A 14,249-nucleotide genomic window follows, 5' to 3' on the forward strand; every position below is an offset into this window, starting at 1 on the left:
TCTAATATATATATGAAAAGCATATAATATTCATATAATAATCATTAAATATTCTCTCTCGGGTAGGAATAGCTTGGAAAGGTTAAATAGCTTCAGCTGTGTTTGTAATGTGAAGTATAAAAATTGATTCTAAAGACTGAAGTCAGCACATTTGAAAAATGTATCCTTCAAAAATGTTTCTTTTAAAAGAAAATAAAGAGGCATTAAATAGAAGTTTGTAAGCTACTTGGATCAGGTTCTCTTTCAATATTTATCTGTACAGCATGAGGTATAATGAGACAATACAAATCAGCTAAGGCTTCCTAGTACACTTATTATAACAGTAAGATCCCCCAACATCCATTGGATAGGAGGAGTTGCTTGGATGCTGTATCTGAGAGCAGAATTTGGCTCCAGGATTTTCCTTTTAATACATAAGTATTAATGCTGATTAGAAAGGTTGAAAGCTCTAATATCCCAGTCAAATCAATGGCATGCATGCTCTCTCGCTGCACTTCGTAGAACTGAACTATCTAGGGTTAGATTGATTATTATTGCTCTTTCTCCCAATGAGCTCAACCCCTGTTGTCCTACAGCTATGGGACTGACGATGACATTTACCAATTTTCAGTCACCCAAACATTTTGCTTCCCTCTGCTTGCATTAGTGATATTTTGTTTTGCCTTATTCTAAATGAAATATTTTGTGCTTCAAGACTCACTTTTACCCCAAAACTGGGGAAAACAGCCCAACATTGGGCTGTGTCTTGTAGACACAGCAGGGGTGCAATCTTAATCAGCTAGTACTATGCAAACACCTTGTAAGAGACTGTTCTAGAGAGCTCACCTTCTAAAGACAGTATGGGAAAAAGAAGAAGTGACTTGCCCAGTGTCACACAGCAACTCAATAACAGTCAGGACTAGAACCCAAGTTTCTTACATCACTGCCTGTATTGCCTCTTATTGCAAGCCCTGTACATATTTTGCACAGATACCTGTAACCACTTGGGTCACCTGTTGAAGCCTATATATGGAACACTAATTGAGCCAGTCCCTGCCATGTGGAAATGCTGATGAAATCCCCTCTGCACTCTCTCTAGAGTAAGCCACCCTTCACTCAGCAAAACTGGTGCCTCAGGGATCTATTGAGCTTCTAATCTATTTAGTCATTAGCACATAATTGAAAAATGAGTGTTAAAAATTCAAGCAACATCTGTCTGGCTGAGAGTTTATTAGCAGTGAATTTTTGCACTGACCTTATAATAAATAATAGCATTGCCTTTTACTCTTCAGTGGTTGGAATATTTACAATGCATGTGTGACTTTTCCATGGAGAATAACAGTTCAGGTTTGTAATCTTCATGTACTAAACACTAAATGTAGTTGAAACCAGGGCATTCTACTGAAGTACTGATTCTAATGGGCCTCCAAGCAACTTTCTTGATTTCCTTGTGTGGTTGCAGGTTTCTGATTTACTAGCACACTGCTCTAAATACCAGGCCACAGGATAAGCATTATATAGAAGCTTCTCCAGCACTTCTTTGGAAGTTGGGCCCTTGAACTCCTGGAATTGAGACATACATGGAGCCAAGAGCAAGAGAACTAGCCAGGCTCAGTGAAATGGATACTGTCTTGTAAGGGAGTAAGCCGTATATTGTAGCCTGGTTACTTGGAGTGGAAGCTCTCCCATTGCACTTTTGTCAGGTTTCTGATTTACTAGCACACTGCTCATCCAGTACCTCAGTGGTTAGGGTATCCATCAAGGATGTGAGAAGCACTGATTTAATTCCTCGAGGGGATTTGAATCCCTATTTTCCACCTCCAAGAATAGGTCTATAACAACCAGACAGATGATGAGAAGGAGGAAGGAGGGTCATTTTCTCCTATTGAACTTGTTCCACTTTGCATGTAATGAATATTTGTTGGAAGGATATTGTTCATGATACTTCATAAATTTCATAGATTTCATAGACATTAGGGCTGGAAGGGACCTCACGAGATCATCTATTTCATACTGAACAATTATGGATAATATGCTAATCAACTGCAATCGTGCTTAATAACATGAGGTTCAAAATGTTTAGACTTGTTTTTCTTTTTATTTGTAAATATGGTCAGGCTTACCACCCAGGTCTGTTCTTGTTGTTCCCCCAATACTGCTGCCATTGCCTTGTAACTTGTCTACCCCAATTTTGGGCTTGGTAAAAAAGGCAGTCTCACACTCCATTGATAAAGGTGGGAAGAGGATCTGGACCTTAGTGGTCTTACAGCTGTAAACTATATTCACAGCTACTCATGAAAACTGCTACTAATATTTGATCTGGTAAAAAGCTTATTTACTGTATGTGGCTGTCTTGGATTATATTCTGTACTTGCCGAATATTTCAGGAGGAGTCGGAGACAGGACGTGAGACATGGAAACCCTATGACTCAGTGCCGAGGATTTAACCTGAAAGGTACTGTAATTGAAAGACAGACACACTATAAAGAGTACTTGACTCATCCTGCACACCACGCATGTCATTTACTGGTAATGCAGCCCAGAAGCGGTCATTTTTCAAGCTTGTCTTAACTTTTTTTAGCAGAATTTCCTAGCATTTGATATAAAAAGGGCCTTTATAGGATGAATGATTATAATGTTTATGAAAACAAGAAGCTAACAACACTGACCTGAGCTTAGATGTAGGCTAGTCATGGGCTGGCCTATTTGTCCCCCTACATGAATGCCAAAGCCACCTAACTCATCTGCCCTCACCTTCAAACTAGTAATGCTGAACATTTGGGGCAGGTCAGTGCTTTTATATACAGTCCTGTACAATATGTGGGGCATAATCTGCATCACACTAGGCGTAGTCCCAAGAGGCCCTATGACTGTGACACCCCTGTAATGCACAACCCCCTTTATCTACATACCTGTACTGAGGGGGGAGTATATTATTTCCTGCTGCATTAATCTAACCAATGAGGTGAGACAGGGAAGCCAAGGCTCCTTCCAATCCCACATCAGTCAAATATTCCCTTATCGCTCATCATAGCCAGGGTCACAATCCAAACAGGTTGCGAATTTTTCCTGCCCTGTATGACTGAAAAAGGATGGTGACAAACCAGCTCTCTGGAAATCATACAAATTGACAGATTATATTAGAACTATTTCCCCCTGATTTTAATAATGTTTTGAACTACACTTCACTTAGTACCAGGGATTTTGTAGTATAGCTGATTGGGAATTTATCTATTCAGTTCTTTTCTGGCAGAAAATACCAGTTTCTCAAAACCAAAAATGTTGGCAGAAACCTATTGTTTTCAATAATAACTTATTTGACATGTTCTCTTACAACAGGATAGAGGGCTCCTACAGACATGTGGGGAGCCTGCTGTGATGTGCTGGAAATCCAGCATGTCAGAGCAGACACAACTGATCGCGTCTGCTGGAGCACGGAAACTGATGCAGTCTGGCAGCCTTCCTCATCGTCTATATCAGTGTCCCCGCGCTGAAAAAACGTGGACGGGGCACTATGAAATAAAACATATTTGATGAGCTTTAGTTCAAGTTTCCTGATGCCATTGTTTCAGTGCAGGGAGGCTGATACATGATGTGCAGGTGCTTTTAATTAGTGCAGCTTATTAATTGAAGTGCCTGGTGCTGCATCCCAGAACACATGTAAAAATGCCCTGCATTTTTTGGAAGAGCTGTTTGAATAGCTAATAATTATGAGTGGGATATTTGTGAGTAGTGAGGAACCCAGGTTCAGGTCCATACTCTGGATGAAACAATAGGGGCATTTGACCTGAGATGTGCCCTTTGGGCTATTGGCTAATTTAATGCACATCTCCCACATTTTCTTGAAAAATATTAACACATCTTCAGTCTGATGGAAAACAAACACATTTTGAAACCTTGAAATTTTTTATGAAACCAAATTCATGTTTTCCAGCCAGCTCCTGTAAATGTTAGTTTGGTGCAGGGCTTATATAAGATATAACTAAATGTCGATTCAGCCATTTTCCATCCTGTATTAAAAATAATAAATAAACTATAATTTGGGCTCTCTCAAAACATAATTCAGGATTAATGCCACTTCATAGGAAATTAGCACAGTGAAAAAAATTATGAATTGCCATTAAAGAGACAAAAGATATGTGAGTCAGATATATTAGAAATTCATCCAAATTTATAACAAACCACATCTTTTAAACAAAGGCATCATGCCTGCTATGTTCCATGCCTCAGCATTCTTAACATATGAAGCATTAACATTTTTAAACAATGCTATTCTTGAAGCAGAGCATGAAGCACAAATGGGTTTCTACAATCACTTTACAGATGATCTGTAAAGGCTTTTAGTATTGTTAAATTAATGTTAGCTCTTAGGACCATTATGTAAAAGCATTTATTCTGGGGGTTTTTTCTCTCTCGTATAAAGCACATTTAAAAAGTAATAGTAATATGCATTAGATCTACAGATAAATGTTTGAGAAAAGGATAGAAACTTTTCTATTTCACAGGATTGGGAACTATTGAAAACCTTTAGATCCAGGTATGTCTTCAGGTGATAAACAGAGACACAGACAGATGCTCATACTGCATGAGGGATATTTCTGTAAGATCTATTGCATATGTAATCAAAACTCTTTGACTCCACTCCTGCAATGAGATGCACATGAGTGTTGTGGCCTGCACACATACAGATCTTTGCGTAATTAGCCTTTGAATGCACTCTTTCCCTAAAAATTACAATATTATTCTTAGCCAAGGATTTTCGGTGATATTCTTTATTGGATCAAATGTATATTGGGAAGGGAGACAAGCTTTCAAACACAAAATGAGCCTTCCTCAGGTCACTTTGTGTCTGAAAGCTTTCCTCAAATCTCTCCAAACTATAGATTTGGTCCAACTGTTGTTGTCAATACAGCCTCTGAAGTATTTGACAAAGTGTACTTCACAGAACAAATGAAAAGTCATGCATTCTTTCCTCAGTGATTTAGACTCCAATTTTAGGTATGACTTGGTAAATTAGCATAAAAGACAGGAGCAGACATGATCACATGAATATATGATTATATGACTAAGCCAGGTACATATCTATAATGTACATTTAATCTATGATTCAATTTAAAGGGTTTTGCCCTATTTTTTAACTCTTACTGGACACATCTACACATGCAATTCATTTGAAACAATAAGCTCCAGAGCAGTTTGAGCTGATGTAAACTACTCCTGGGTACAGCATCTACACATGAGCCCAGAACAGCAGTATTTTGAGCCAGGGTGGAGCAATTTACACCTAGACCACTCCTGCCCTGCTTAGCCTGGGCTGGCCAGAGGTGCTGGGGGTCAGCCCTGGGCTCTCACTGGCAGCAGCGGAGCTGGCTGGGGCACAAAAATGCTGGAAGTGCAAAGCCATGTGTCCCCCTGGTGCCTGGGATGGCCAGGCACAATTTATACCTAAGGTCAGTGTCTCCATGTGTGTTTAATTGCAATTAATTACCACACTGTAAGATAGTAGTGTTGGAGACAGTACTATCTTATGGCAGTGTTAATTAGTTTACTATGGCTAATATTGTTGCATGTGTATGCTTTACTCGGCAGCTTTACTCTTTACTCCTCAGCAAATTAGTCTGCTCAGTGTTAAGCACATATGTAAACATGGCCACGGTTATCTCAAAAATAGAAATTGCATTTTATATATAAGGTAATGTTAAAATATAATGGTTTGGCCAATATTATTATATGAGCAAATTAATAAAAAAAAAGTCTGAGCACTTGTTAACTGTAACAAGCAATCATTCATGTCTGAAGACTATAAAACAGTACAGGTCTGGGTGATCAGGCATGCTCAAGGTCTGCTGAAGTGTTGCTGGAGTGCTGTAAATCAGTCATGAGTCTTTAGAAAGGTGGGCATTTTCGTTGCTCTCTAATTTGATCATTGCATTTTAGGTTTAGGGCAAAGGCCTTTTCTTGCTAGATAAGTAACTGGTCTTGGTGGATAAGAGTGAAAGAAGTCTAAGAGGAGATAGCACATTTGAGCACACATACAGTTTGCAGCTGGAAGCCTAGCCACATCTGCAGAGTAGTGGCTGTGGAGCAGCAAAAGGCTTGCTAAATAAGTTTACCCTTGTTTGGGAACCCTTGGAAAGGTGCCGTGCTCTGTTTCTGTCTTGGAGTACTAAATCAACTGTCATCTCCTATTATAGAGTACAAATAGGGGAGGACCTGACCCTTAGAAATGTATACAGATGCATTTGATATATACTGCACAGGCACATGTCCTAATTTCTCAGAACAGACTGTGCTCACAGCCTTCTCCAAATTTCATTCCTTTTCTTATAATGCTCTTTGCCCTGAATTACTGATTCATAGACATCATCAGGCTTTGCATCCTTGAACATCTGTGCTTCAGCTGAGTTGTGCTTCAGGCTTCGTTGTCAGTTTTGCAAATAGATTTACTTTTTAAGGAAGAATCAAGCATCCATCCTATAGTGGCTTCATCTACCTTATCTTGCTTTCTAGCATACAGAAATGCAGCAGAAATAATTCAATATGGAGTGAAAAACAACACCACCTTCCTTGAGTGCACCCCGAAATCCCCCCAGGCTTCCATTAAATGGCTTTTACAGAAAGACAATGACAGAAGGAAAGAGGTAAGTATTGCAATGTTGAAGTACCAATTGATATACAAGGAAAACTGCATTCAGTCAAAAGGCTCAGACACTCTGGTTATGATGAAGTAGTTTGGTAAAGTATCATGAACATATCTTAGTGTTTTGGCATAGCGAAGGCCAGCTCTCATTATAAATTATCTTGAGGTTTTTTTAGAGTCATAAGACAGGCACCTCTCTCCTACTGACTTTTTAATGGAAGCTGACTAAAATCCAGGAGCTAAACCTAAGTACAGAAGAAATGGGTTTTTTTTTTATTTTTTTATTTTTATTTTTTGAAAGTTTTCATTAGCAAGATATTAATCTGAGCTAAAAACATGGAGGCAAGCATTTTCTTCATAGTGGTTGGAATCATATTTTCCTTTACTGCATTCTCCAGGGCTCTCACATTTCAGTAAAATTGTTTATGGGGAGCATGCCTTCCTTAAATGATATGAAAAGGGAAAACTATATTTCCATTTCAAATCTAATACACTATGAAAAAGGACCTTCTGTTATAAGGATGTCAGCAAAACGGTGCCTGATGTTAGTTATAAATAAGAGAAAGCCTTACCGTCATGACAGGCCATCCTTTGAAATGAGAAGGAGAATTTATAAACTTTTTATTAAGTAAAACATACCATTTCTCAGATGCACTTTGTAAAGGATTAAATCTTAATGCATCACTTCTCGCTCAAGCAAAATGCTACAATATACAATACAAGATAGAGTATGCTACAAACAGAATGTGCTGTAGTGATGGGAGGACTTCAAACTCAGTTTGTTTCATTTCATTTTAGCTTAGCCAAACTTCTCTAAATTCTGCAAACCTTTGCTTGAAAATCTGTGTTGGAAATTTCACAAGAAAAAACTTGCTTATAGCAGCTTTTTGTCAAGCATGATGTAAAGTGCAGTACCAAATTATCAAGTCACTTAATAACAGCATGGTGAAAATTCCTCTCCAAGTATCACAGGTCTGAAACCAGATATTCAATAAGGTATTAGTCTTTGGTGACATTTCTCTAAATTGCTACAGTACTCAATACAGAATGCTCTTTCTTGATTTCCCATGTCCTGTGGGAAAGCCCCCAAGGAAAATAATTCTGTACAAAATTCCCCTCCCGTACCAGAGCCCAAGCAAGATGCAGAAATGACATGAAAAGTACAGTGAAAGACAGCCCCTGGTTCTCAATCTCTGCACTTTCTTTTTCTCAAATGTCATAGGGGACCTTCTACATTTATAGCGACGGCAGCGAAAGTCTCCTTCTACTCATCTCCCCTGTGTGGAAGTAATGGAGACTTCTGTCTTATGTGGCTCCTGAAAGGAGCCCACGTTTGGGCCTGTAGCTTGATCTTCTCAAAAAAGGACAGTCACTCTTGAGACTTGTGATAAAGAGAAATGTTTAGGCAAACTCTTAAAAGAAGACATTCCCTGGAAGTAAAAAGGGAAGAGAATCACTGGGGGATATTACATTTGCCTTATTGTATAATTCACTGCTCCATCACATTTTTTAGGAAGTGTATTTTGCATTTTGTTCCTCTAGGTCAAACTTAATGAAAGGATCATTGCGACCGAGCAGGGACTCCTCATTCGCGCCGTCCAGGACAGCGATCGAGGACTTTACCATTGCATCGCAACAGAAAACAGCTTCAAGCAAACCTTGGCAAAGATCAACTTGAAAGTGTTAGATTCAGAAATGGTGGCCTTTATGACTGATAAGTGGTCCCCCTGGACATGGGCCAGTTCTGTACGAGCCCTGCAGTTCCACCCAAAAGACTTTGTTGCAGCTTTCAGCCACTCAGAAATGCAAATGATTAACCAGTACTGCAAAGACAGCAGGCAGCAAGGGCAGCAGAGAGATGAATCCCAGAAGATGAAAGGGGACTATGGCAAGTTAAAGGCCCTTATCAATAGCAGGAAAAGTAGGAACAGAAGGAATCAGTTACCAGGATCTTAATTTTTGCTTTGGAGGATCAAATGTCTTTGTTTTCACTGTAGGGGGCTTTTTTTTATGTCTGCTGAGAGCGTATTTTGAGGAAACAACGTGATAAAAAAGTAAAACAAGTAAAGCAAGCCTGAGAAAACGATCTTTGTCCCAATAAAATGCAGTGCAATGTTACATCTAAAGATAAAGGTTAAGAGCATTTCTTTGTGCATATTAGCAGCACATATGAATATTTATCTTAACCCAGAATCAGTGGTCACATCCTGACGTTTACATACATTTGGAAAGAAAATAAAACTTGATGCATTAACTTGCAACCCTGGAACCGAGCCGAACAGAAAGGTAAAGAAAGAATTTGGGTTAAGATAGATGTTCCAGTGAGAGTGTTATGAAGGTAACACCTTGCACCGCATTTGAAAATATGAGTTTCTAATTGTTTACTGTTCAATACTGGGTTTACAGCTTTTACACATTGTACAAGTCGTGTGAATGCACGCAGCAAAGGTGCTGGCAAAATTGAAGTACAGTAAAAGAAGTGGTTAATTCAGGAATATACTGAAAGTCAAATGAAGGAAAAAGTAAGACAAAAAGCAAAGTGTGCTTGTTTTTATATTTTATTCAAGAAACACTGAGTATAGTTCACAGTATAAGTTGTAATAAATTTAAAAGTTTCTGGGATTTAATTTACAAATACCTAATGCTCATATGGACTTCAAATAATATATTATGTCCAGTAACAATATATTGCTTTACAAGCAGTACAAATCTAACATGAGAATGTTGGTTAGACATCTAAGTCACTTAGGTAATTTTGAAATGTTATCCTTCCAAGACTTGCAAGTGACCACAATATGTACTGTACAATGTACACTCAAAAACTCCATCCAGTGATTTCATTTAAGGTATCCCAAATGATTAAAGTTAGAGCTGATTAAAAAACATGGGGAGGGGGGAATCAAGAATATTTTGGGTTTTGTTTTTTTTTAAATGGTATTTTCAAAGTTTTCCAGAACAGATATATTTTTAAATACTTTACAAAAGTGTTGGGTTTCAAAAGCTTTTGGTTTTTCTTTTTACCTCCATTCGTCTTTTAAACTTGTTTTTAACCCTTGTCTCTTTTGCTATCGAGTTATTGAAAAGGGAAGGAAAGAGGAAGGAGAGAAAAAAAGAAAATGAAAACAATATTTTACCAAATATAGGGTATTTTTTATATACATTTTCATTTTTAAAACAATTTTTTCAGGAAACCTCTAATGAAATTCGGGATCTATACAATGCTAAATGGCTAGAAACATGGTGAATATCTGTCGGTTTCTCTCGCCATTGATCCGATGCAGCTCATCTAACATAGTTCAAGAAAAGAACAATTGTGTACGGTACCTTAGAATGTCAAATTTTGGGTGACAATATTTTATTTTACAATAATTTTTAAACAACATAAGCTAATGAAATAAATAATATATTCAGCTCAGAAAAAAAAAATATGAGGATTGAATAAAAATAACCTCTGAACCTAGAGATGAGGATAATAATTTTAAATGAATAAAATTTAAATAAAATGAGGCTTTAAAATACAGCATCTATTTATTGTTATTTTATCTTTATTGCTTTTAAGGTTGCTAGCCAAAGCTCTTTGGGCATTATTCTGATCCTATTTCCATTGGTTTCAGTCAGGAATAGCTGTACTGAGGGCAATAAATCTACTTTAGATTGGCACCAATGTGATAGAAATCAGAATTTTGGGTGCAGTGGTTTCAAACTGATTTTAAGCTGATGCATGGGGTATCAGGCATATTGACTTTTTTGCTGTTCAGTGCAAGAAGAGCTGGGAAAATAGGCCCTGATTGAGCATATCACTTAAACATGAGTCTAAGCCCCATTAACAACAATGGGACCACTCACATACTGAGCTGCAAAATTGTGCTGTTTACTGGTTCTGGCTTTGCTTGAAAGGGATGGGATTGCTCATGTGAACAGACACTTAAGGGATTTTCTGAATCAAGGCCTAAATGTGTATTAATGAACTGTGTACACTGGTATCTGTGGGCCTGACACAAAGTCTATGGAAGCCAATGGGAAGATTCACCATTTGCTTCAGGCCCCAAGAACTGGCAGAGCAGAGTCTACAAAGATTAAATAAAAATAATATGAAAAATGAAAAAAAATCAGGGGTTTTTTTTTTCCCCAGGTGTCTTTCAGTGCAGCAAGTCTCTGTATCTAACCATGGGAGACTTCTGAAGAATCAGCACTTACGTTACAAACCAAAAAGTTACTTTGGGCTCCACAGTATAAAGCTACCTCCTAGATTGACATTAGTGCATATACTCTGTATGCTGCAGTTGTTCTTCCTAGTTTATCCGGCACATTCACTTGCACAATTAGTATAATATTAATGTCTTTTTTGTGAGCATCATAATTGCTTCCAGATGAAACCTGGCAATTAATGGGCATATAAGGGTACAATTTATTTCTTTGAATAGTTGAACAGAGTAATATTTTAATAGGCCCCCATTGGGCCTCAAAAATCATCTGTTCTGTTATTTTCTAACAGAATATTGGCAATATGGGATTCAGTTAAAAAAAAAAAATCAGCCTCTCTGAATTTCTTATGACATAAAATAATATTTTTTAAGCTGCTTCATATCCAGTTATTATGGTATGACTGTTTAAGGGATTACACTTAAACTAACATTTTTTGCTGCATGAAAATATAAGCATATATATATAAGCTTCTGTTATTGTGTACTAGTCCAAACTTTTATGCTTTAGCAGACCTCCCCCTATAGATTAGCTAGGGATCAGATTCTCAACTGGGATAAATCAGTGTAACTTCTATGATGCTTCAATGATTTGCACCTGCTGAGAATTTGGCCCTAAATGTACAGAATAGACATATAATTTTTATTTGTTAAAAGTTGCCCTTCCCCCTCCTTGTAGGTAACACAGATATTTAGGACTGTAATATTGTTTGTGTTATTTAATATCTTTCTATTTTGAGGATTACTAAATAATGTATATAATTCTATTCCTTAAAGAAAAAAAGAAACACCTTCTAGACCTAACTTCTCCAAATGTAAAGTTCCCCAAGTTCTTTGTCAGTGTAATTTTTGTTGCTGTTTTTATTTTGTGTAGTTTGTAAAGTTCGCTGAAACCCTGACTTAACATTGTGCTCCTTGCAATTGTCAGTGCTGTAGATATGCGTGTTTTATTAAGAAAACACTTTTTAAGAAGTATAGGTATGTGTATAGCTCCTAGCATGATGAAGCTGTCATTACAGTGAATGTTCATTATATCTTATGTAAGAAAGAACAAAATGTAGTTTAACACAGTGCTATTTAATTGGATAGCTAAAATATTATTTGCCTGGCAAAATAAAAGTGTGTTGAAACAGTCTCAGAATTGGTTTTGCTTTTTCATTTATAAAAAAAAACCAGGAACTTTATTGCTTCTCAGAAGAAGACCTGCTTCATTCATTTTTGCAGTGAAATCATTGCTTGGGAGGTTTCAGTTTTTATAACATCTCAGCGTTTGCCCCCTTCACTGAGCGTCATAAAAGCCTAGATTTTATTTTATTTTTTTTAGAACCTTTTTCCTTTTTCTTTCACAAAAAATACACTTTTCAATGGAAAGTCTAAATGAATAGGAAGTTTCTGGTTTGTTCCAAATATCCTGATTTAACAACAAAAATGAACAGTGAAAGATGTCAAAACAAAAGGCCAAAAATCAGATGGTTTAAGTTGTTTGTTTACTTGTTTTTATTTAATTGGAAAGCTGTAAGCATTTCTATGGGATTTTTTTTAGTATCCTCATTGTGTGGATTTCTTCATATCATATATGTAGTATTTTTCAACAGCTCTGGACAAGACACAGCACTGGAACTGGAACTCAGACATCTGCCTGCCTAGTGTGAATGAATCTGGCCCTCACCGCTAGCACACTCATTTCTCCATTCTGTGTAAGCACTGTCTGTCACAAACCCATCCACAGGATACCCCAGAAGCCTCAAGTTTCTTCCCACTGTCCTACTGCTTGTCCCCAAGAAACACGTCATGTTTATCCTGGGACAAGTCTTTGTCCCCACAAGCTTCAGCTCCACTGCCCTTATACTGGACCTAACAGCTGCAGCAGGCAAATCTCGGCCAGCTCAAGCAGCTTCCCCTTGGATGGGGAAGAATTTTAGATCCTCCTTTCCATAGAATGGGTTACCCTGCAATACCAATCACCCTGAGATCACTTTTTGTCACAGGCAATCAGTAAGGACATAAATTAGCAAAAGTAATTATTATATAGGAGAAAACATTACACAAGAGAAACTGAGCATATAGTTTAAAGACAGAACAAAAATTCAAGTAAACTTGCTTACCCTTTCATTGTGCTATGACCTAGCCCTCTGAAAGCCCTGCCAGTATTTACAGAGATCAACCTTTCTGATGCTCCTGCCAGCCCTGACCTCTGGGGAATTGGACTCTCTCAAAGCCTGGAAAAATCTGAAGACCAGGTCTATCTCATAGACAGCCTTTCCTTCCTGGTGCATCTGGAATTCCTCTAGCTAATGGCTCATTTCTCTGATGGTTGATTTTCACATTACAGGCTGATAATACCTTGGGTGGGCACCCTAACAACAGCTGCTTCTGCCTGTGATTGGGAGTGGCAATTATTACCCTGACACAATGGCAAGAGATACTTCACAGTTTGGCCTGCTTCCTTCTCCTTAAGTATTCATCCCTCTGTTACTTTGTCTAAACCATGTCCAAAATCATAAAGATGTATAAAGATACCACAACTTAATCCATACAGTGATAGAAATGACAAAAGTAAATACAGCATTACATTGGCTTTTCAAGGAGACCATACACCATATCAGGAAAATAAACACAGGAAAACCTGCACGATACCCTCAAATTATAGTGGGACTTGTGAAGCTATCTCAGCTGAACAAGCTGGTACATTCCCTGCTCCCACTTCTCCTCCCAATACCTGCCTATTTGTAAGGTTGTGGAGACAATAGATGTCCCAGCAAGCCTGCTGTCCAAAGCATCCTTTAATCTGCATCCTTAAATGCATCAAAAGTAACATTTCTAGAGAGAAACTGCATCCTTAAATGCATCAGAAGTAGCATTTCTAGAGAGGCTGCACAAGGGAGAAACAAAAAGAGAAAATCTACCATTATGTGGTTGCAAAGGAAAAGGAGGTTTCTTATGTCAATGCAGTAGTACCAAATACCATTAGCAGTGGCCCTATTAAAGCAAAAGAACCAAACTGGGTTCACCAAATCACCTAAAGCAATGTGAGTGAATTTAAACCTTAATTGAGGGGATCTTGGTTGATTTACAGTCATGTTGGATTGAAATCTATAGTTTCCCCTCAGATTCCTTGCATCACAACTTCTGAATTCAATATACATCTGACCCCTTTTGGCCTCTTTTTAAGTGTGCCACTCCATGACCTGATACTTGAATCATCATCTCTCAGGACTGAAATCATATGATTTTTGCCTCTCAGACACAGCTTTGGGCTGCAGCTGTCTGGCATAAGTGGTAATTACCTCAATAGATCTAGTTTCAGTTCATCATCTACGTTTCACTTCCCTCCAGAAGCGCTGACTAGTGTTACCCAGTCACCAAACAGACTTCTCAATGCAGTGTCATATTTTACCACTTCACATCTTAAGACACGGCCACTGTGT

At 37.9% G+C, this 14,249-nt stretch overlaps 1 protein-coding gene across 2 annotated transcripts in view; it reads left to right on the forward strand.

The window, feature by feature from the left end:
- Window positions 1-11,956, forward strand: part of SEMA3C (semaphorin 3C) — a 181,240-nt gene extending 169,284 nt beyond the window's left edge. For both annotated transcript variants that reach the window (XM_059725822.1, XM_006275581.4), the window contains exons 16-18: window positions 2,367-2,434; window positions 6,490-6,620; window positions 8,162-11,956. In XM_059725822.1, coding sequence (XP_059581805.1) covers window positions 2,367-2,434; window positions 6,490-6,620; window positions 8,162-8,575 — 613 coding nt within the window. In that variant the 3' untranslated portion in view covers window positions 8,576-11,956. The remainder of the gene's footprint in view (window positions 1-2,366; window positions 2,435-6,489; window positions 6,621-8,161) is intronic.
- The last annotated feature ends 2,293 nt before the right edge of the window (window positions 11,957-14,249 follow it).

Source organism: Alligator mississippiensis, chromosome 4 (assembly GCF_030867095.1).
Source record: "Alligator mississippiensis isolate rAllMis1 chromosome 4, rAllMis1, whole genome shotgun sequence".
Taxonomy (NCBI): domain Eukaryota; kingdom Metazoa; phylum Chordata; order Crocodylia; family Alligatoridae; genus Alligator; species Alligator mississippiensis.